We start from the raw sequence: 25703 nt of genomic DNA, 5'->3' as shown, positions 1-25703 counted from the left end.
CTTACACTCTAACACGCATTTACATGCTGTACTATGCGATATTATTGCCTTAATGGCTGCTTGACTGTCAATATAAAAGTTAACACAGCAGTGTTTCTACTGCTTTGGTCACGTCTAATATTTCCGCTTGTAAAACGCAACAGTAATCTGGCAGCCTATAGAATCTGTTTGTTTCCGGATCAGCACAGTATGGCGCAGACCCTACTCCTTTCACTACTTCGGAACCATGTATGTACACATGTATCGCCTCGTCCGCAACTTGAGCACCCTTGAGCCAACCATCCACCTCTATTATAAGATCTAGATAAGATCTAGAACATCATTATTTACAGATCTCTTCCACGCCCGTGTGTCAAAAACGCGTACTCCCCACAAATTTAGAATAAGTTTTTGCAATTAGACAAAAGTTTTCTTTACGGGGTCGCTCCTCGGCATTGATTCGGCAAGCACTCCGATTGTATTTATGCCATTAAAAGTTTCTCAGTGAAAGCTCATCCGTCTTGCAATTGCCGTTTGGAGTCGCCGTAAAACATGTAGGTCCCGTCCCGCCAACTTGTAGGATAAACTAAAAGGAGTACGATGCAAATTGGAAGAGAAGCTCGACCTAAAGTCGTTTCGGAGGTTATCGCGCCTTGCATTTTTTTTTTTTTTTTTTTTATAGTCCGTTCAATATTATACGCAGCACTAGAGTGCCGCGGATCTAAGTTGATGCATATACTAGCAGCCTGTCAGCTTGCAGCTGTAGGAATAGCGAGTGCTTATCGGATCTGCTGTAAAGTGGATTAGCCGATCTGTATGACATTGAAATGGAGCGATCACTTGAAGACACCAAATAAAGCTCAAGGCCATGAACAATTGTTAAGTTGCAAAAATGGGGGAAATAGCTGAGTAAAGGGGGTTTTTTCGGAGTGGAAGCATGGCAAAATAGACTACCACCATCAGCAACTATTGAGTACGCCCGGTAGTTTCAAAGAGTACTCATACAATCGTAGAATAAGTGAGGATCCTTTCTGTCCACACTCTTACATCAAACTGGAAAACTCAGAACATGTTATATTTCATTGCGCTCATTTTCACTCGAATCAATCACTGTACACAGGGCTTTTATATAAGAACTTTCAACGAGGAATTAAGTTCCCTTAATACGCAAATACGTCAATTGTTGGATTAAGAAATATGGCATTGATTGGACACGATTGATGCAAGCTGAAAGGGAGCCACAGAGAAATGCGCATTCAACGCAGGGACGAATAAATCGGTCGAAATCGATCATATGATTCCCCCGGTTTTGAACAAATTTCGAAAATATCCTGATCCGAGGCACTGCAAGGAATCGTTTATTCCCCATGCTGTAGCGAAAGTAAATACTCACCTTTGTAAGCATGAGTACCGATTTTTATTTGAGGGTACTCTATGGCATGATGCACCCTGTATAGCAATATTTTCCTAGCCTATGTATATAAGACTCTGTTTATGTGTACATAATTTTAGTTATTATATGACCCTTAAGATTTATGTTAATACGGCATTTTCAGAAACTTCATATATGTAGATACATATATATGTACATAACCTGTAGGGAAAATCTCTAATTCAAAAGTAGTGCGCATCTAATGCATTCCGAAGCACTAGTAATTCGTCCTATATCTCTTTTACATGCTTTTAACTGGCGAATTTAACACGGGACCTTGGAAATTGTCCCCGGTGCAATACCTTTTCATTAGTATCAAACTAGTTTAAAAAAGATCTAGTTCTTTTCTTGATACTATTTCGTTGGCTCCGAACCGTAAAGAGATTGTACATGTTGCTTCTGGTACGATATTATTATTCCCTTTTTCGGCAGTTACGAACTGGTCGGAAAGTATGGGAAAAAAGGCATACACATACTCAAAGCTCTTTAAAGCTTGCAGACATTTTTTTGTTGGTGTCCTATTTCGTACAAAAGGTTAAATATGAAATAAAAAAATTAAAACTCTCGAATTTATAACTGGATAAAATCTAGCTTCTAACGAACTAGTACTTACTTGGTACTTTAAGTCTAGTTCCGAACCAGATATTTGTATCACTACTTACTGCCTTCCCTTCCGGGCACATCACACTGAGGTAAGAAGATAAGTCTTATACTATTAGAAGTACACGGTTACATTGTTAAAGGAAAATAGACTTATCAATTTAATGACACGTGCGCATAAATGTAAGACATACATATGTATGCACATACAAGCATAGAGATCTAAATCTGCATGTTTTACATAAATTGCGTGTCAATTGGCGCATTAAGAACGCACAGCTGATTAGTGATACTTTGAAACTCCTATTTTCGTGAATTCTATTACGAAATTGTGCTTTATGCACGGTGTGGTCTTAAATTTTAAGAAAAAGGTCTTCTTAAACTATTTTTCACAAAACACTTTCAAATTAAAACGAAAAATTGGATTCATAAACAATACTACGAAATGTGAAAGAAGTGCCCTAGCTGTCCTCACGGTTTGGAGGAAGCCTGTAAGCGTAGTCTTTGTCAGTGGTATGCTATATCGGGAATATATGTAGAATGTAAATTCTGGTGGTGTGAGGCATTGGTATATTATATCAAATACTAGAGAATGGGAAATCTTAGGCGTGTATGTAAAATTGGTACGCTATATGAAATATTACAGAAAGAGAGGGGGAGAATGTAATCGTAAGTTTTATCAGTACACTGTAATGACGGAACAATTGACGTGGAAGAGTTGATATGAGCGAAATCACACAAACTCAAGGCAAATACGCAAATTATAATGTCTGAGCATATACATAATTTTTATGTATTCAAGTGCACGAAGAGATATATAGCTAGAGATACACAAAGTGTTTCTAAAAGCAAAGCACGTATTTAGATATTCAGGTGGAAGTTGACATTTTTTTTCTTTTTAGGGTTTTGTTGGCTGTAATATCATTGTACATTGTTTAGTTATATTAATATGAAACAACAAGACTTAAGACCTCGGGGCAGCCTGAGTGCAGACCTTATGGCCATATCAGTATAGTGCCATCTAATATCGGGCAAATGTAATATATGGTCCCGTTCCTGAACTTCGAAAGAGATATTGGGGTCACAATGGAGCCGTAGGGTTGGTGCTAGGATGCAGAAATGGCAGAAGAAACTATAATTCCAAATTAATGGAAGGGATTTGGTGTGCTGTTTATTGTGTCGGTCCAGAAGTAAGTAAATCACACAGGCTGAAAGATTAGTGCAGCGTATTTCAGGTCGAAATTATAGCCGTGTAGAAAGCAGCAGAAATTATTCAGGAAGCATGCTTAATCTGAAGGCAGCGGTTAAGGAAATAATCTCAGACAGTAATTTATTAAGTATTTTTTGCAGAATGCAAGGAAGCATTGGTAAAACTTCGCTCAGGCCGGAGCATACATCTATATTGAGTTCTCGGTCACAAAGTTATAAAAGGTAACGTAAAGTGCAATGATTTGGCAAAGGAGGGTGCAACACTCGCTTAAACGATGATATACGTCCCAATCCATTTAGGATAAATCAAAAGGAGTTTCATGTGAGCCATCAAGCAGGAAAGGCGTAGACAAAAGCACGGGGCTCAAAATTTCTAAGATCATGTGCAATGCCTAAGAGATTAGATTCACAAAGTGGCTCAAATCTGTGGAGAGAGAAGACTTAAAGGCCTACGATGGGCATACTAACTGGACAGTGCCTTCTAGCGTTATATACTTTATGTTAAACCTCGCCAGTAACACTGGGTGTAGGAATTACGAACTGCAGAAAGAAACGGTAGAGCACATTATGTGTTCATATCCTGCGCTCGTGAAGTCAAGGCTCCAGCTGTTAGGGGCGGCAGAGTTGCCAGGTCTCGAGGCAGCCATTAATCTAAGTCTTAAACAACTTCTAGTGTTTTCCAAGGGTACGGAGTTATTCTATAACATAAGTCCTGTCAGCTGATTGGGGTTCTTCTGTTTGGTCGTCAAACAAATTCTGGTAACTCTGTTAACACATTCAGTCTATCGACCTGCCAGTTCAACGTAACCTAACTAAATATGAAATAATAAAAGAAAAAAAAAGAAAAAGTGTTAATTAAAATAAAATTAAGCAAACTAAATATATAGATAAAAATTAAATAAAGATGAAATAAAATAAAATAAATTGACAAATAAAATAAATCAAAATAAAATAAAATATAAAATTATCTTAAGGTAATTGTAGAAAAATAAACTACAATAAAATAAAATTTAAATAATAAAAAGTAAAATAAAAGAAAACAAAATAGAATTTAGTTGAATAAAATCGATTTATAATTGAAGAGCTATCCGATAAGAAGGGCTTTCAATAGCAAAGTTTTGGATTTATCATCGAAAAGATATCGATGTTATCAATATGTTATCGATTTTTTATCTGATTGTTGCCAATTTCATATCGGAGTGTTATTGGTTTGTCATCAAAAAGTTGTCGATCACTTAACGAAAAGTTATCGATATGCTATCAAAAGGATATTGATTCGACAATGGCTACATTTGTTATCATACAATTTTGTGTTTTGTTAGCAAAAATGTATCAATATGCTACCGAAAAGTTATCGAATTACCAACGACGATTCATCGATTTGTTATGAAATGGATACCATAAAACTTTCTATCTAACCTTTAGATAAAAAGTCGGTTAGAGACCGACTCGAAGATAATAATGCGCTCTCAATAATAAAATAATAACTTTTCGGTATCAGTTTTTACCGATTATAAACCGACTTAGACTATTTGTTTCTGATAAAGCTACCTTTATTGTGGTTTAATTTCATCTCTGTGTGAGCTCTACATAGTTAATTAAAAAAAATAATATTTCCAGACGTACACCTCTTTTACACACCGAACTTCACGAGTATTTGGCACTCACTCCTTATTTTCCAATTGTCACGCGACGTTCGGTAATTTTCCTTCCACTTGGGATCGTTATATAAATTTAACCCAAACGGTAGCTTTACTGGGTTGCTCTTGGCTGAGGCTCTTTTGGAAAAACTCAATTTACTTTCCTCAATAACAAAATTTAAGTTCCTTAGATTGTTCTGTGTTTTAGTTTTGTAAATATTAAATTAAATAAATACCTTTATTTTCAATTTTAGGACTTGTTTCCTGGAATTGATTGTCCTCGTATTGGTTATCCTGACTTTAATGCTGCCGTGCGACAAACTCTCACTACAGACGGTTATGTGCTGCTAGCGGATCAGGTAAGTAAACAATCAAACAAAAGCAAACAACAGACCCCAATCAATTTTTTTTTTGTTGAATTCAAAGAATTTCTTTGAAGTGACTGACATTCTGAAAGTCTTTATAATGTTAATATTTTGACAGTTCATACCGTCTTGTGGTGTTTGCTAGACCACATTCAACAACAATTTTTGTAGTCCTTAAAAGTGCTTTTCAAATAAAGCAAAATGCTCAACAAAAAAATTAAGAGTTATAAGTTAAATGCAAAGAAGTTGCACGAAATTTTAGTCGTGGCTGGAAGAAGTCTTTCTTATGGCTATATTTTTGTTGCTTTGCTACAAACTTAGCTTTTATCTGTTTGCATAAAGCCGTTAAAAGCGGTTGTCCGCTTCGAGCTACACGATTTAGACATAACGGATAGTTGACACTTTGACATGAATACAAGAGAGGGTGAGATTCAAAGACGTTTTAAGCAGTTTTAGGCACAAACAGCAGCGAACAGAAAAATAGCGTCAGTGCCTATTTTTAACAAATTTCGTCATTAAAGTTCTACTTGTCTTTATTTTAAGAAAAAACTTCTATAAATTTTGTAACGGTGTGCCAATTCTAAAACTTTCTCGAAAAACATTCGAGAATGTTTTACTAAAATTTCCAACTTTTTATGTGGACTTCTCTAAATTTTTTGAGTCTCATAGTAATCAATGCGAATTTATATAGACCTAGATCTCGTACTTTGTTAGACTAAATTTGATTGTGCTACAAAACTGCAAACTCAAAAAATTCAGAAAACTTTAAATAAAAAGCTCAAAATTTGCGTAAAATTTTCTGGAAGTTTCGAAATTAAATTCAGATAAATTTGTTTTTAACAAAAGGGAAATAAACAAAACAAGTAAGGACCGGACTGTTTACGGCTGTGCCGAATACTTCATACCTTACATGAATGGGGCTGAACAATAATCTTATCCCTTTCGTAATCTCCAAATAATCGGATGTAAAAGATAAGAAATATATAGTGAACAGATGTACATACCTAAACGATTTTTAAGATAAGTATAAAATAAAAAAATTGGAAAAAACCTCCTTATCTGAACAATCGGTTGCATGGGATATATATTTCATTTCATTTCATTTATTTCATTTATTTATTTGAGTTTTTGTACAAGTAAGACATAGTCTTTTAGATAGTACATCAATCGTATCACATTATCAAAAATAAAAGTAGAGTAATATAATATAATATAATATAATATAATATAATATAATCTAATATAATATAACGCAAATACAAGAGTTAAAAATATAATAAAATAAACTTATTCTTTAACAATTAAACATCCTCAGTTCAAAATTTTTGTGACAAGGATAAAGATATATAATTAAAAGGTAGGTTAAGAGTTGAGAAAAGATAATACTGCCTGCTTAAAACATCCTGCTTTCCTAATAGCTTTTGTTGCGTATGGGAGTGAGTTCCATAGACGGATTGTACTGACAAAGAACATTCTGGATGACGTTGTGTACTTAAAATTCGGGACTACTAGATTCAAAGTCCGTGTAGATTGGCAGAAACTTAGTTTGTTAAATAAGTAAGGCGGCTTTTGTGAGTGTATTAGCTTATGCAAAAAACAGAGATTTCGCATTTTTAGGAAATTATAGATATCGAATCCAAGAATCTGCATTGCTTAAGAAGATATGTGATCAAATTTCTTTTTAGAAAAAACAAACCGGGCAACATTGTTAAAGGCCAGCTGCAATTTGTTGAGTGACATTGAGTCCAGGTTACCGTATACTAGTTCACCATAAGAGACTTGAGGTAATATTAGAGCTTTGACCAGTTTCATCTTAGCGTCTCGTGGTAACAAATAGGCAGTTCTGTATAAATTACGCAAGGTATTATATATCTTCCTCACCACAAGGTTGATATGGTCAACACAAGTCAGTTGGAGTTGATTTTATAACCTAAATTAGTTACCACATTATGAAAAATAATTTTATCTCCATTGAGAATAATATCAGGAAAGTTGTTTACGTCATTTGATGTATTTGCTATCGTAATCGCCTTAGATTTAGCTGCATTGAGAGATAGTTTATTTAGGTTATCCCAGTTTGCTATACGTCTTAAGTCTTCATTCAGTCTAGCAAATAAGTCTTCGGAAAGACCGATAGGTCGAGACATGTATAATTGGGTATCGTCTGCATATAAATGTATGGAGGCATTGTGGCAACAAGTAACTATGTCATTGATGAAGAGTGTAAACAATAATGGTCCTAGGATCGATCCCTGTGGAACACCAGATGTGATTGGTTTTAGACTAGAGACCTGGTTATCGCATTGAACCTGTTGAAATCGCTCGAGGAGATAACTTCGCATTAACTTGATTGCAAAAGGGCTGAAATTATAGCTGGCTTCGAGCTTGAAAAGAAGTATTTTGAAATCAACCGTATCAAACGCTTTGGAGAAATCCAGTAGTACTAACACAGTAAGTTCATTATTGTCATAGGCTGGACGTATATCTTCAAGAATCTTTAACACGGATGACGCACAGCTGTGCCCTCTGAATCCCGACTGGACGTCCGATAGCAAGTTATTCGTAGTTATATGTTCAGTTATTTGCGTTGTCAATAACTTCTCATATACCTTCGATAAAGAGGGCAACAGACTTATCAGTCTAAACTCATTGCAGGAGCTCGGAGACTTAGTTTTGGGGACCGGGACAACATTGGCTATTTTCCATTGACTAGGAAAACTACTGCTAGTTACAGAAAAATTAAAAATGTGAGTAAGCGGAGAGATAACAACAGGAAGGATCAGTTTGATAAATCGTATGCTAATTCCATCGATTCCTACAGCATTCGACTTAATAGCAAATATAGCGTTTAACACTTCAGCCTCTGTAACCACTGAGAAATCGAAGCGATTGATATTTGGTGTACTGCCTACACTGAAAGACATATTATCGATACTATCATTAGTATTACCATCAGAACTACTGCCCAAAAAATGTTGGTTCATTTCATTTGGATCAAAATTACATTGAATTTTACTGTTATTAGATATTCCCAACGAGCGAAGATTTTGCCAAAGCGTTTTAGGGGGCAAATTATTATTAAATTTTGTGTTTAGGTATGCTATCTTGGCATTCCGAATGCACAGGGTAGCTTGGTTACGCAAACGGCGGTAAACTTCCCAGTGGTTTTTACTCTGAGATATCTTCCATTCCCTGTATGCTCTACCCCGTTTTTTTTATAAGATTTAAAATTTCTCTTGTAAACCATGGTTTCTTATTACTTCGAACTCTAATGGTTTTAAGAGGTACAAATCTACTGAAGAGGTAGTGGACCAGATTACTAAAATATTTCAACTTTTCATCTAACTGAGAAAATGAAAAACATCCACTCCAGTCCAGACGAGAGGCCTCTTCATTTAATGCTTCTATCACTATGCCATTAAAATCCCTGTACGTCAATTCTATGTCGTGCTCTATCGCATTAAATTTTAAACCATAGGATAGGAAAATCATTTCATGGTCAGAGATACCCTCCATAGGAATTTGGTCAACATGGTTTACAAACTTAGTATTGTTAACGCATATAAGATCTAGCATGCTAGGTTTACTATTTGGCGCAAAGCGTGTCGCGAACTGGTTAACAATGTTCAACTCATAAGCCTGAAAATTACCAAGAATGCTTCTACTACGGGAATCGTTAATAAGAAGATCAACATTAAGATCTCCGCAGATGACAACATGTTGGTATTTAACTGTAAATTCAGAAATTTTCTTAAATAAATCTTCCAAATCGTTAGTCCTACTCGGGTTATAAATACACGCTACGAAGCAGTTTGTTCGTGAGTCACCTATTTCAATGAAAATATATTCAACCACACTTGCGTCATCTGAACAATAAACTATCTTTGGGTTTAAAACCTCTGCAATAAATTGCAACTCCACCACCACGAATATTGCCTTTTCTGTCATTTCGCAGTAATGCATAGTCATTAATCGCGTATGACCGATCATCAACACTGCATCTAAACCAAGTCTCAGTGATGCAAATTAAATCAATATTTTGCTCAGCAAATACATAAGAAAGATAATCTAATTTTTCAACCGTAAGACTACGTGTATTTAGGCGACATAAATTAAATGCATGTTCTTTTGAAATTTGACTCAGTATGAACTTTACATGCCCACTGTCAGCACAATCATTGGTCAATTTATCCATAATCAAAATAAACAAGCTGGATGATTTTAAGTAAGCTGTAAAAATCAATTAGAAATATTGAGAACATAAAGAGTAAAGTTAGGGAAATAAACACCATAAAAAAAGAAGTAATAAAAATTGAGAATAAACAAAAAATCAATAATGAGTAAGTCATGTTTATCATATGTTTATGGTTGAGTACTTTTCTATGTGCTGACTGCTGCAATTTTATCAGCGCTCTCTCTGTCATTAATTTTCTGCGCTTCGCTTTGTTGACTAGCGCGGACATACATACATCCACGAATTGAGAAAACAGCAGTGATTCGCTTCTGTTTTTTCAGTTGCAATGCATACTGTAATATCTCGCGGTTATTCTTCGTAAGGCACTCATGGACAAATATTTTGCCATTTCCACTATGCCCAATATCACTGAGTGTCAATGGCCTTTTGTTTGTTTTACAAAAATTCGCAATTGCTCTTAAAAGCAAAGAGCGTTCGGTAGGCGAATTGAGCTTTATTATTATGGGTGAGTTGCCATTTTTGCTCCTTTTAATTCGAAAAACATCACGTATTGTTGGCACGCTTATTTGAACCGTGCGACATATGCTCTGAAATACTCCAGACAAATCCTCATTTGGCGTTTGGGGGACCCCACTTAACAATAAATCAGACAGCACCGCATTATTTTGGCATTCACTGAGCTGGCTTTTTAAAGAAATTACATCTGATCTAAGCTGTCTACATTCACTTTCAGCCAACTCAACCCTTTTTTCCATTTTGCTATAATTGATTTTTAAATTTGCTATCTCCGCTGCCAACTCACCAACTCTCTGCAAAACTCGCTCCTCTGACTCTTTTAGATGTTCCACGATGCTCTCTTTCCACAGAATGATTTTTGCCTCTATGCGCGAAATCTCACTCGAAATTGGCGGTGGACTCTCAATTGCTGAAGATTTTAGCAAACGTTGGAGTGAGAAGTGGGGAAGATGCCGCCGCTGTTTGCCGAGTAGTTTTAGTCTTTGGTCTTTGAGCCATATTGTGAATTTATATTAAATTTATTTACGTATTTCAAAAGCAAGCAAAATATGACAAAAACGGATTCCACAAACTGGTTGCAAATGGATTAACTAAGAACTACCTCGTAATTTAAATAATTAAAATGACGTATATCTGTTTCTAAATGTATTTTATTGCAGCGAAGTAAGAACACGTCTACTCTCTTAGCATTGTTAACACCTTTAATAGCTCCGATCGAAATGATTTTTACTGGAAATCTTCCATGATATATTGGAATATATATCACCAAATTTCACGTTTTTATATTGGAAACTAAGGGAGAAATGGCCAAAAATCTTTCTATCTGAACGATCGGTTGTATGGGATATATACTATATATAGCTCCAATAAAAATGATTTCTTCAGGATATCTTCTATGATATATTAGAATATATGTCACCGAGTTTCACGTTTATACTTTCTAAATTGCGGCGGGAATAACCAAAATCGTCTTATCTGAACGATCGGTTATATGGGAGATATATGTTATAGTGGTCCGATCCCACCGGATCCGACAAATGTCAATATAATACAAAAATACATCCTTGTGCCAAATTTCATTGAGATATCTCAAAATTTGAGGGACTAGTTTGCGTTCAAACAGACAGACGGACGGACAGACGGACATGACTATATCAACTCAGGTCGTCGCCCTGACAAATTCGGTATACTTAACGGTGAGTCTATCTTCTATATTTCTCAACGTTACAACCATCGGACCAAAGTTAATATACCATTTCATGTTCATGAAAGGTATAAAAACAAAATATGTAAGTTAATTTGTTGAAAATTTCCACTGCAATTTTAGTGTTAAAATTTGTAAAGCATACTTTATCACAGACTAATTTTCTTTTTCTTTCATTTTATTTCATTTTTCTACATTCCAAATGCAAACAAAAAACCTCTTATCATCACTCATCTGCAACGTCTATTCACAACTCATCAACTGGTCAACACCACACTTTTTAAATTTGTATGAAATTTATGTTAACCTACTCAACCGAACTACTGGATCTTTAATGGTATTCACTTGATGTTTGTGATGTCTCAATGCAGGAGGATAAAGTAGTGCAAATGTACGAGACCATGATGACCCGACATTCGACCATGATTGTTGGTCCAACAGGTGGTGGCAAGACTGTCGTTATAAATACACTAATTAAGGCACAATGCTACATGGGCTTGCCAACCAAGTGCACCGTACTTAACCCCAAGGTGAGTTTACCATTTTACTTGATTCACACTTAAATGCTTACATAGATCCTATAGCACATGTCGATGTTGCTCCATTGCTTTTGTGGTACAGCTATAGAACAACATCGACTATATAAAAGAATACGATAAAAAAGAAAGAAAGATTAAGCTCCAGCCATATAGTTAAACATTATACCCAGTAGTGGTTTTAAAAAGTTTATAAAATGATTGCATTTTTACTTTTTAAAGCAGCATCTCGGTCAATAAATTTTTATCAAATTTCGTCAATTTAATTCTTTTTCGTCAATTTAATTCTTCTTCTTCTTATTTCGGCGGCCGCCGTGGTGTGATGGTAGCGTGCTCCGCCTACCGCACCGAAGATCCTGGGTTCACACCCCGGCCAAAGCAATTTCAACTCCGAGTGTATTTCTGCCATGAAAAGCTCTCAGTGAAAACTCATCTGCCTTGCAGATGCCGTTCGGAGCACGACGCAAATTGGAAGAGAAGCTCGGAACAAAATCTCTTCTGAGGTTACCACGCCTTACATTTATTATACTAAGTTGAGCAGAGCTCACATAGCATAATAACTTTAATTGGATAACGGTTGTTGGTACAGTAGGGCGTGTCGATTTAAAAATCGCTTATTGTGTCACAGTGATACCTTCATTTTTTAAAACGGTTGAATAAAAAACCCAAACAACTATGTTTACGACATGCAAATTTATCACAGTGATGCCTTGGTTTTAAAAGGGGGTTGTAAAAACGCTAATTTCTAATAATTTTTTTTTAATTTCTTTTCTATTACTACAATTTGGCAGGAACGTTACTCCTATTACTATATGTATGCTTAATAAAAATTAGCGCAATCAGAGAACGACCACGCCCACTTTAATAAAAAACTTTTAAATTCAAATTTTAACAAAAAATTTAATATCTTTACAATATATAAGTAAATTATGTCAACATTCAACTCCAGTAATGATGTGGTGCAACACAATACAAAAATAAAAGAAAATTTCAAAATGGGCATGGCTCCACCCTTTTTCATTTAATTTGTCTAGGATACTTCTAATGCCATAAATCGAACAAAAATTTACCAAACCTTGTGAAGTTTGATAGGGACTTAGATTCTAGGACGATAACTGTTTTCTGTGAAAAAGGCCGCCCTTCGATTGAGGCCACGCCCAGTTTTTATACACAGTCGACTGTCTCTCCTTCCGCTCGGCCGTTAACACGACAATTTGGGCAAAAATCGATATATCTTTACTAAACTCAGTTCACGTACTTATCTGAGCTCACTTTGTATTGACATAAAAAATGGCCGAAATCCGACTATGACCACGCCCACTTTTTCGATTTCAAAAATTACGAAAAATGCCATATTTCTATACCAAATACGAAAAAAGGGATGTGACATAGTAATTGGATTGGTTTATTGACGCAAAATATAACTTTAGAAAAAATTTTGTAAAATGGATGGGACACTTACCATATTAAATAGAAGAAAATGAAAAAGTTCTGCAGGACGAAATCAAAAGCCCTTGGAATCATGGCAGGAATACTGTTCGTGGTATTACATATACAAATAAATTAGCAGTACCCGACAAATGATGTTCTGGGTCACCCTGGTCCACATTTTGGTCGACCTCTCGAAAATGCCTTCACATATACAACTACCACCACTCCCTTTTAAAACCCTCATTAATACCTTTAATATGATACCCATATCATACAAACACATTATAGAGTCACCCTGATCCACCTTTATAGCGATATCTCGAAAAGCCGTCCACCTATGGAGCTAAGGCCTACTACCCTTTAAAATACTCATTAACACCTTTCCTTTGATATCCATATCGTACAAAGAAATTCTAGAGTCACCCTGGTCCACCTTTATGGCGATATCTCGAAAAGGCGTCCACCCATAGAACTAAGGCCCACTCCCTTTTAAAATACTCATTAACACCTTTCGTTTGATACCAATATCGTACAAACAAATTCTAGAGTCAGCCCTGGTCCACCTTTCTGGCGATATCCCTAAATGGCGTCCACCTATAGCACTATGGCCCACTCCCTCTTAAACTCCTCTTTAATACCTTCCATTTGATACCCATGTCACACAAACACATTCTAGGTTTACCCTAGGTTCATTTTCCTACAATGTGATTTTCCCTTATTTTGTCGCCAAAGCTCGCAGCTGAGTATATAATGTTCGGTTACACCCGAACTTAGCCTTCCTTACTTGTTTATTTACTTTTAATTATTCTTCTTATTTTGTATTATTAAAAAAAAAACTGAATTTTTTGACTGAAGCCAATCTGAAATATTTTTTTCCATATGAAGAGCGCATAGCTTCATTTTTTATATGAAAGCTACACTGAAACACTTCGATAAAAAATGTGTCCAAAATTAAAACGAAATTCGAGAGACCTATAGCTGGTATTTCGTTGGACTAGTTGGACTACAAATCTGCATATTGAAAGAGATTGCTCTGGCAACCCTAAGTTTCTCATAGATCCAGTGGCTGGGAGGGCGGTATGGCTTAGAAGGCTTCATGTGGTCATACTAAATCGTTCTCGAGATGGTCGGGCAGGTGCCTTAATGGTGCTTGGTACCGGAACGTACCGGATCTTCATCCGACAAAGGACAATAAAGATCGATAACACTCCCCAATGCCTTCGAGGAGAGTCCTTATAGCTACAATATCAACAACAACATTTGGCTACAAAACTGCATACTCAAATGAAAACCCAGAAAACTTTAAATAAAAGGTTCAAGATTTTCGTAAAACTACGTCGAATGCTTGAGTTTTTTCGAAAACGGTTTTGAAATTGGTTCATATAGTTTAAGTAACAAAATTCATACGAGTTTTTTTTTAGTGATAAAAAATTAAAAAAAGAATACAGTAAACGAAATTTGATAAAAATGTCCACTGCTAATTTTGTGTTCGCTTCTGTACGTGGAGATCAATGCAAAATGACGAGGAAAGAGAAAAGCCTTCGAATAATAACCACAGAGACCGGCTGATGAAAAATTGTTTTAAAACCAAAGAGGTATGGAGGGAGCAATTCGCCTAATTTCTTCATAGCTTAGGAGATAAGGAACACAATATTTAGATCCTAAAGACGAAAGATACATTACTTATACAATAAATAATAAATACATATAGAATAAATAAAATAAATAAAAAAACATCCCTCAATGTCGATGTTCAAACATGGAGATGAGGAGCTGAATAGATTTATGAATGGTGTTCTAAAGAATATTCAGTCGTGATGACAATAAACGCAGAGTCATCATCATCATCATAATTTCATGTTTCCCTGTTTTGCCATAACTGGCGCCAATTGGTGGCACCAAGGGAGGTCAAGTCTTCCTCCACCTACCTCTCCTAACTCAGTAGAGGTCTACCCCTTCTGCTTCCAAACTGCGGTGTCGACTGAAATACTTCGTCCTTCGTCTATTCACATAACATGACCTAGCCAGCAAAGCGGGTTTTATTCGCTACACTATCGTTATATCTGGGTAAAGCTCATACAGCTCATCATTATACCTCCTTCGATACTCGCCATCGGTATCTCATCAGGTGCAGGCCGGCCAACAGTGAATGAATGTTGTTCGATTTTCGTACCGTTCGTTTAAGTTTGTGAAATGCTGGCGCCAGTTCAATTTAAAATTCCTTGGAATTTCAAAACATGCTGTAATCATGTTGCATCTTGTGCTATGAACATTAATTTGTTTGTTGTTAAGAGCCATACAGAGCCAAAGTGGTGTTGTTGGGAGCTGGAAGGAGCCATTGCATGAGCACCTTTACAAATTGTACGCTGTAGCCATTCTGCGTTTCTGAGAATAAAAATTTTTCCTCAACGTAGAAATTACGTTTACATAGCTTGATTCTTTTTACTTTTATAAATTCGAAGTCTCAACTTACTGTTTTCCAAAATTTTTGAGATCAAGAAAGAAGCCGTAGTCATATACAATTTTGCGTAAAAAAGTAGAAAAGTAAAAGCGACTTTTACTTGAACAAAGTGGGGACCGCATGCTAGCACTACTGGGTATAACAAGCATATCTTTATGTCAGATCTGCTGATTTCATTAAAGAAAAAACATCAAGAACCAGAAAACTCAATTTAAAACAAAAGCAACATAGCAGCATAATATAAAACAACAACAAAAGCAAAAGTACCATAGCAAATTTGTAGCCGCCTGTTGCTCTCAAAGGCCTTTGTACCTTTTGTTTTGATCTCTCTAACATCCTGACCATTTGACCAACGGACCTACATCAAACAAAACAACCAGAAACCGAACAAATGCAACATTGATGCAACTTAAACGCAAGCCTTCGACATTTTGTCGGAGCATCTGCCGCCTCTCCGGCAGTAGCCTTTGTCATTTCGGTACGGTTGGCTTCCGCTTAAACTCGCTCAACTTAACAGTACGCTCCTCGAAATGCCTCGTCAGTTAAAAAAAAAAAACTTGGAATGCACGTTAGCGCTGGAAAACGTTGGACTACATTATTTTTCCTTCTCCCCCATTATTTGTTCATTGTATTGTGTTGGTCGCTTTTGTGTTTTGGTGCTTGTGTAGCCGGATGATAGCTTGTAAAGGTGATTCCGGTTATTAGCCAAGGATTTTGTAATTTGCGTAATTGCAATTGCTACCTTCACACGCGTGCAACAAATGGACAAATTTTATTTTTTTGTCCCCTTTTAAATTCACATTTAATTACTAAAGTCCATTATGAGCAATAAGTTTAAATTACCTTGAATGTATGTGTTGGTGGCGTTAATATGGCAAAAGCTTGATTTGTCCAAATGATATGCAAAATACATTTGAATACATAAAAGAAAATCCATATAAAGGAAGTGACGACCAAAACATTGTTACAAAAATGGTAAAGGATAAAAAGTTTATTTAAAAGCTTAATAATCGATCATTAAATTGTGAGTTTTTAAAAGTCCAAGCTTTCAGTTGATTTTTACTCTAGTATGGTTTAAAAAGCGGAACTAAATCAAAGACAGGCGGGCGCTAGCAGGGGCACCTCACGGTGATCAGATGCTGGCGATAGGATTCCCAGCTTGTCTGTAAACTAATTATCGTTATCGTCTAGGCACATTAAGGATGATCAGTGGAAACTTGCGCGCAAGGACTCTGAAAAAGTGATCAGCTTCAATTCTGTGCAAAATGACGTTTTCCCACTTCCTTAAACGGCTCATCCTTCCGGATATTTCTAATTGACGCTACGAAGAAGATAATATTTTGGGGAGTGGAACTACCAAAGATGATTCACACTGATGTGAGAGACCACAACATAGTATTTCTATACAAATTTTGTAAAACAAAGGTTCCCTTTGTAAGGGGAAATAAAGTCCGTAGACAATGTGAAATAAGTCCCTTGTGTGCTAGGTCCCTTTCTAGGAAACAACTAATGCCCGCTGACCCTGTTCCTTAATTGTAACTTTATGTGAATATTTTGAGGCCCGAAATAAAATCATGATATAAAATAAGACAAAATAAAATAAAATAAAATAAAATAAGATAAAATAAAATAAAATAAATAAATTAAGATCAAAGACATTATCAAATCGTCCACAATGTGGTGTGGCTAGTATAATAATGGTACTAATTTCGGGAATGTTCCGTATCAATAGCTGGCAAAAGATCATCTATATCACAAACACTCACTAAAAACATTCCCATTAAGATGCTGGACATTCCAGGTTTTTGTCTGTCGCATTATTCGAGGTTTTAGGAAAGTATACCACACACCCGCACTTGGCATGGCGTAGCCCTGGGTTATTTTTTATAAGCGCGGCCGAAGGCCGCCAACTCAGAAAGGTGTTCTGCGCAGAAATACTATGGATCCCACCCCCGTTTTCGGAGGTATCCGCGGGTCTTTTTTCAGTTTTTCGTTAATATCTTTTGAACGAGTTAAAATTTTTCCTTTCCTCCTTCGGATTATTAATACTGATGTCAAGACGCGTCGTTTGACATCTCTCTCGATATCTTTGGTAGCGTATTAGCAGTCGACCCCTCGACTAGACTATTACCGCTTCCCAAGGCAGTCGGTTCTATGTACCGGAGCGACTCCGGATTTTTCCCGACCAAGGACTGTCATTTCAGTGTGACCCCATTTAATTTGTTTCGTCCCTCCCACAAATTGTCATTCTCCCAGCAGCTCCTTGCAGCAGGACTGCTACATATTCTCTTACTCCGGGAAGGTATCGACCCAATCCGAAATAAACCCAATCTGAAATAAAAACAAATTGAAATAAAATGGAATAATATAAAATAAAATAAAATAAAATAAAATAAAGTGGAATAAATAAAAATAAAATAAAAAACAAACAAAGGTGTCTAAGTTCGGGTGTAACCGAACATTATATACTCAGCGTGAGCTTCAATTGTACATTTCATTTCAGATAAATTACTTTCCTACATAACACGTAGCACCGCCCGTTAAAAAAAAATGTCTCCCCATTTCCTCTTACAATAAAACTTGATAAGTGAAATATCGTTGTTTCAAAACTAGTTTTTGCTAAGTTATAGCTTATTATTCTAGTCTACGGCCCTTTTAAATTTGTTTTATATCTAAGTAGCCGTGGTCTTTAACCGATCCTGTCCATATTTACAAGACATATTTTCTGCTATAAGGAAAATCAGTGTACCCAATTTTATTACGATCCGTTAATTTTTCTTCGAGGTATGGCTCCCCAAACATAGAAAATGGCTTGGTCGTAAAAGGGACGGTGCCACGCCCATTTTTTTAAATTTGAAGTGTTTCCTATTTATTGTTAAAAATCCACTTGGGAAATGAAATACTATTGATATAAAGCTCTTTTAACACCCTTTTATTAGCTTGGCCTGTATGTAACGGAATATTTCAGCTTAATTTTCACCGGTTTCTAGAAGTCTGATTAATTTGAAACTTTGCGTACATATCAAGGACCGATGACAATGCATTAATGTGGTGGAGTGGTGACATAAGGTCAATTGGCCTAATTACCACTTTGAATCGCCATAAGTTTGATTGAAACTTTGCACACGTATCAATGCTCGATGACAATGCATTAATGTGATGGTGTGGTGACATAAGGTCAACGGCCATAAGGTCAATTGGCGTTGTTACCCCTTTCAATGGCCATAAGTTTGATTGAAACTTTGAACACGTATCTAGGCTCGATGACAATGCATTAATGTGATGGTGTGGTGGCATAAGGTCTACGGTCATAAGGTCAATTGGCGTTGTTACGACTTTGAATGGCCATAAGTTTGATTGAAACTTTGCACACGTATCAAGGTTCAATGGCAATGCAATAATGTGATGGTGGGCTGACATAAGGTTAACGGACATAAGGTCAATTGAACTTATGACCACCCCTAATGGCTAAAGATTTGAAACCTTGGACATAATGCGAAAAACGCATTCCTTTATTAATGATAGAAGTGGATGCATGGCACATCTACGAAAGAGCATACTGGAGCCCTTTTTAACACGCTTTTGTTAGCTTGGCCTGTAGCTATCTATGTATCTATGTATGCACGTATGTATGTAATGGAATCTTGAGTAGAGCCGAGAGACCCGGTAATGCAGAGCTCCGAACTCCGCTGCACCTTTTGAAGCATTTTAAGATAGGTACTTTTAGCTAGTGCAAGCCACCAGACCAAGGCACCATAAAGAAGAATCGGGCGCACAATGGCTGTGTAAATCCAGTAGATCACCTTAGGGGAGAATCTCCAGGAGGTGCCAATTGCCCTCTTGCAGGTGAACAGCTCTGCTGCTGCCTTCTTGGATCGCTCCACTATATGGTCACTCCATAATAGCTTCCTATCCAGAATGACTCCCAAATACTTGACTTGATCGCTAAACGCTAAGAACCTACCTCCAATTCTTGGCGGTGTAAGATTTGGTACTTTGTAACTCCTCGTAAAGAGGACAAGCTCGGTTTTATCCGGGTTGACTTCCAAACCTGTGGCGGGTTGTACTCCTGGAGCAGCTCCAGGATGTCAGCTGGTTCCGTTGGCGTCACTGGAACCCAGGTTCTAGCCCTTGGTCGTGAGGGGATATCACGCGCCTCCACCACCTTGAGGCGCGCGCCCGGATATACCACCCCTATCATCGTGACGGCGGCCCTATAGAGGTTTACCGACCTGGCGTCGTCACAGGCAATTAGCTTGACATTGCCCTGGAACCACCCTGCAACGGTGTAAGATGGCGGTGGAACAGGGTTGTCTTTCCTAAGCTTAACGGCCACCGTAGCGAGCGCGGCCTCGATGCTCTTCCACTGTTATTTCGGGATCCTGCCATCCTTGGCAATTTCGGCGAAAGACCGCGTCCAACCTCCCTGCGTTTTTGGCCCTTTTCGGTGCCGTGGAGTTGGATTCATCCATGGACCGATGGCGTTTCGAGGTTTCATCATTCTCTACTAAAACTTTTAAAATTATTTGAACTAAAAAATTAAAAATAAATAATAGTTTAAAAAAACTTAAAAACACGCTTTTATAGCTAACCGAACTAAAAAATAGAAAATAATTTTCCATTAAAAAGAGTTTATATAACCGTAGTAGAAGGTCAAACAATCATTTATAGTTAATCACCTCAAAATAAAATTATAATAAAATGTAAGTTATTAACAGAATAATTTAATTCAGAGTAAAAAGCGTGGGGTGCTTGATATTGAATGTTACAATCATTCTATTGGCAACTATCTGAGAGGAAAGATATGAATGATTGTTTGACCTTCTACTACTGTTATATAAACTCTTTTTAATTGAAAATTATTTTTTATTTTTTAGTTCGGTTAGCTACAAAAGTGTGTTTTTTAGTTTTTATACCTTTCATGAAAATGAAATGGCATATTAATTTCGTCACGAAACCGAAAATTGTAAGTCCTTAAACGAAAATAGATAGACCCACCATTAAGTATACCGAAATAATCAGGTTGAAGAGCTGAGTTGATTTAGCCATGTCCGTCTGTCCGTCTGTGTGTTTGTATGCAAACTAGTCCCTCAATTTTTGAGATATCTTGATAAAATTTGGTGAGCGGGTGTATTTGGGTGTCCGATTAGACATTTGTCGGAACCGGCCGGATCGGACCACTATAGCATATATCCTCCATACAACCGATTTTTCAGAAAAAGAGGATTTTTGTAATATCTTACCCAATTTAACAGATTGAAGCTTCAAACTTCACCATATACTTTCGTATATTTCACGTATTGTTGCCTGAAAAAATTTATGAGATCGGTCGTATATATAGTATATATCCCATACAACCGATTGTTCAGATAAGGAACTTTTCGTAATTACTGCCCTATTTTAAGAGCTAGAGGCTTCAAATTTCAACGAATGCTTACGTATATAGCATATATTGTTGTCTGAAAAAATCATAAAGATCGGTGGTATATATAGTTTATATATGGTGGTATATATAGTATATATATATAGTATATACATATATATATATATATTTTTGCAAATTTTAGCCCCATTTTAACAGCTAGAAGCTTCAAATTTCACAGAATACTTACGTATATAGCATACATTGTTGTCTAAAAAAATCATAGATATCGGTTGTATATATAGTATATATCTCATACAACCGATTGTTCAGATAAGAAACTTTTCGCAATTTCTACCCCATTTTAATAGCTATAAGCTTCAAATTTCACCGATTGCTTACGTATATAGCATATATTGTTGTCTAAAGAAATCATAGAAATCGGTTGTATATGTAGTATATATCTCATACAACCGATTGTTCAGATAAGAAACTTTTCGCAATTTCTACCCCATTTTAACAGCTATAAGCTTCAAATTTCACCGATTGCTTACGTATATAGCATACGTTGTTGTCTGAAAAACTCATAGAGATCGGTTGTATATATAGTATATATCTCATACAACGGATTGTTCAGATAAGAAACTTTTCGCAATTTCTACCCCATTTTAACAGCTATAAGCTTCAAATTTCACCGATTGCTTACGTATATAGTATGTATTGTTGTGTCAAAAAATCATAGAGATCGGTGATATATATAATATATATATGATGGTATATATAGTATATATATATATATAGTATATATATTTTTTTTTGCGATTTCTGCCTCATTTTAACAGCTATAAGCTTCAAATTTCACAAAATGCTTACGTATATAGCATATATTGTTGTCTGAAAAAATCATAGAGATCGGTGGTATATATATTATATACTTCATATAAACTATCATTTTTGCCCCTTTTTTACAGCTAGAAGCTTCAAAATTCATCAAATTTCATCAAATAGTTACGTTTACGTCATATATTTTTGAAAGACGTGATTCGTAGTCATAGTTTTTACATGCAGACCACAAAAAAACGTGAAGCTTTGCATCCCCACACAGATTACCTACCTATTTTTATACCTTTCATGAAAATGAAATGGTATATTAATTTCGTCACGAAACCGAAAATTGTAAGTCCTTAAAGGAAAATAGATAGACCCACCATTAAGTATACCGAAATAATCAGGTTGAAGAGCTGAGTTGATTTAGCCATGTCCCTCTGTCCGTCTGTCTGTTTGTATGCAAACTAGTCCCTCAATTTTTGAGATATCTTGATAAAATTTGGTGATCGGGTGTATTTGGGTGTCCGATTAGACATTTGTCGGAACAGACCGGATCGGACCACTATAGCATATATCCTCCATACAACCGATTTTTCAGAAAAAGAGGATTTTTGTAATATCTTACCCAATTTAACAGATTGAAGCTTCAGACATCACCATATACTTTCGTATATTGCACATATTGTTGCCTGAAAAAATTGATGAGATCGGTCGTATATATAGTATATATCCGCCCCAACCGATTGTTCAGATAAGGAACTTTTCGTAATTACTGCCCTATTTTAAGAGCTAGAGGCTTCAAATTTCAACGAATGCTTACATATATAGCATATATTGTTGTCTGAAAAAATCATAAAGATCGGTGGTATATATAGTATATATATGGTGGTATATATAGTATATATATATAGTATATATATATATATTTTCGCAAATTTTAGCCCCATTTAAACATGTTAGAAGCTTCAAATTTCACCGCATAGTTACGATATAGCATATATTGTTGTCTGAAAAAATCATAGAGATCGGTTGTATATATAGTATATATCTCATACAACGGATTGTTCAGATAAGAAACTTTTCGCAATTTCTACCCCATTTTAACAGCTATACGCTTCAAATTTCACCGATTGCTTACGTATATAGTATGTATTGTTTTGTCAAAAAATCATAGAGATCGGTGATATATATAATATATATATGATGGTATATATAGTATATATATATAGTATATATATATATTTTTTACGATTTTGGCCCCATTTTAACAGCAAGAAGCTTCAAATTTCACAAAATGGTTACGTATATAGCATATATTGTTGTCTGAAAAAATCATAGAGATCGGTGATATATATATTATATACTTCATATAAACTGTCATTTTGACCCCTTTTTTACGGCTAGAAGCTTCAAAATTCATCAAATTTCATCAAATAGTTACGCTTACGTCATATATTGTTGAAATACGTGATTCGTAGTCATAGTTTTTACACGCAGACCACAAAAAACCTGAAACTTTGCATCCTCACACAAATTACCTACCTGTTTTTTATTTTATATTTATCTTAAAAATCGTTAAGGTATGCAGATCTGTTCACTATATATTTCTTATCTTATACATCCGATTATTCGGAGATTACGAAAGGGATAAGATTATTGTTCAGCCCCATTCATGAAAGGTATGAAGTCTTCGGCACAGCCGAAGACAGTCCCGTTCTTACTTGTTTTAAACTATTATTTATTTGCAAAGATATAGCTTATTTTATTCGTCCACGAATCTTATATATAAAAGTGGCCGTGGTCCTTAACCGATTTCGTTAATTTTTCTTCAAAGCATTCCTTATAGTAAAGGCAACCTCTCTGCCGAATTTTGTTACGATAGGTTTAACGGTTTTTGATTTATGATTAATAATATTTGTAAAATTGATTTTATCACAAGTGGGCGGTGTCACGCCCATTTTAAAATTGTTTTCCAATTTTTATCGAGAGTCTCAATATCAGTCCACATGTCAAATTTCAACATTCTAGGTGTATTATTTACTAAATAGTCAGATTTTTTGTGTTTTCCAAAATGTTATACATATAAGAAGTGGGCGTGGTTTTCATCCGATTTGGCTCATTTTCAATACCAATCTATTCTGTTCCAGATAAGCTCGTGTACCAAATTGGGTGAAGATATCTCAATATTTACTCAACTTATCGTGTTAACGGATAGGGATGATTTTGATATATGAAAATCTATATCTATCTCGATTTTTTTATACCTGTACAACCAACCGATATCCAATCAAAGTTAATATACTCTGCGTGCAAAGCATGCTGAGTATAATAAATAAAATGAAATAAAATAAAATTTAATAAAATAAAATAAAAAATTGAGTAGAATAAATTAAAATAAAATATAATAAAATAAAATAAAATGAAATAAAATAAAATAAAATTAAATTAAATTAAATTAAATAAGATAAACTAAAATAAAATAAACTAAAAAGAATAAAAATAAAATAAAAGAGAAAATTGAGTAGAATAAATTAAAATAAAATAAATTAAATTAAAATAAAATAAAATAAAATAAAATGAAATAAAAGAAAATTAATGAGATAAAAAAAAATCAACTTAATTTAAATAATATAAAATCAAATAACATTAAATTTTAATTAAACTTAGCTTAGGCATGCCGTAATGTGCAAACTTCAGTGTACAACTGAACAATAACATCTGAAAATTTAACAAAAACTCTTATTTGCATTTGTATAATTTGTATGTACCAATACGCTCGCATATTGCTTTTTGTAGCTCCATCGTTTTCAATTGATTTTATTTTAGCTGCCGCTCAATATTATTTACAGTTTTTTGCGTGCCTTAATTTTGATGCTAACAATATCTTTTCATATTTCTTTTTTTTTTATTTTTTTCATTGCAGGCTTGTTCGGTAATCGAATTATACGGCTACCTTGACATGGAAACACGTGATTGGATTGATGGATTATTTTCGAATATTTTTCGTGAGATGAATAGGCCAACCGAACGAGAGGTAATGTGAAATGTGTGCATATTAAATTACTGTATAAAATAAACATATTTACTCACATAGAATCCCAGTAGACAAATTAAGGACGAATATGCTCTTACAAATGCTCTTATCCATTGTATAAAGCGCTTTTTTGCTGCTTTCCTTACTTATTTTTATTTGAAACGGGCTGAAACACACGGGTTTGAATTAGCACTTCCAGATAATAATGTTTTCATTTGCACAACATCTTACCCACTCGCTTTAACGGAAGTATCCAAAAAGGCGTTCTCAGCGGTGCGCTCAACAGATGTGCATTGCAAAGGCTTACAAGCGTATTGTATTTTCAAGAAATTAATTTTGAGGAAGAACCATTTTAAGGCACACTTGGCGGCCATCTGGTGTTCCGCCTACCATACCGAGGGTACTGGGTTCAACTCCCAGGCAAAGTAACTTACAAATTTATAAAAAAATTGTTTCAATTAGAAACAAGTAAGAAAATGGGGGAGGGGGTAACGCCCATTTTAAAAACTTGGTTAAGTTTTGTTTTTAGCTCAACCATGCCACCCACTTACTTAATTGGTGCTTATCCGTCAGTCAAATGTAGTTATATACCATAGAGTTATTGCAAACTTTGTTAATGTTAGATCTTTAGGAGAAATGGGCGTGGTGTTTAACCGATTCTGATTATCTTCACTCGGTCTATATAATTTGGCAAGGATAGTGTCTCCAAATTTTATTCTTCTAAATAAGGGTGGTGCCACGCACATATTCCAAAATTTTTTGGAATTTATGTTTTGCGTGACAAAACTAATTCGCCTACCCAATTTCATTAGCTTAGTGGTATTTGTTTATGAATTATCTTATTTTTTCTATTTTTCTAAATTTTCGATATCGAAAAAGTGGGGCTGGTTATCGTCCGATTTCGCTCATTT

The 25703-nt window shown here is 35.4% G+C and overlaps 1 protein-coding gene across 1 annotated transcript in view; it reads left to right on the top strand.

The window, feature by feature from the left end:
- Dhc98D (Dynein heavy chain at 89D) overlaps positions 1–25703 on the top strand; it is a 322849-nt gene that overhangs the window by 131168 nt on the left and 165978 nt on the right. The window contains exons 28-30 of the mRNA XM_067773518.1: positions 5115–5219; positions 11512–11670; positions 24682–24792. Coding sequence (XP_067629619.1) covers positions 5115–5219; positions 11512–11670; positions 24682–24792 — 375 coding nt within the window. The remainder of the gene's footprint in view (positions 1–5114; positions 5220–11511; positions 11671–24681; positions 24793–25703) is intronic.

This window comes from Eurosta solidaginis, chromosome 1, assembly GCF_040869045.1.
Source record: "Eurosta solidaginis isolate ZX-2024a chromosome 1, ASM4086904v1, whole genome shotgun sequence".
Classification (NCBI taxonomy): Eukaryota; Metazoa; Arthropoda; class Insecta; order Diptera; family Tephritidae; genus Eurosta; species Eurosta solidaginis.
Note: the sequence above shows the minus strand (reverse complement) of the source record. Positions and strands in the feature narration are given on the sequence as shown.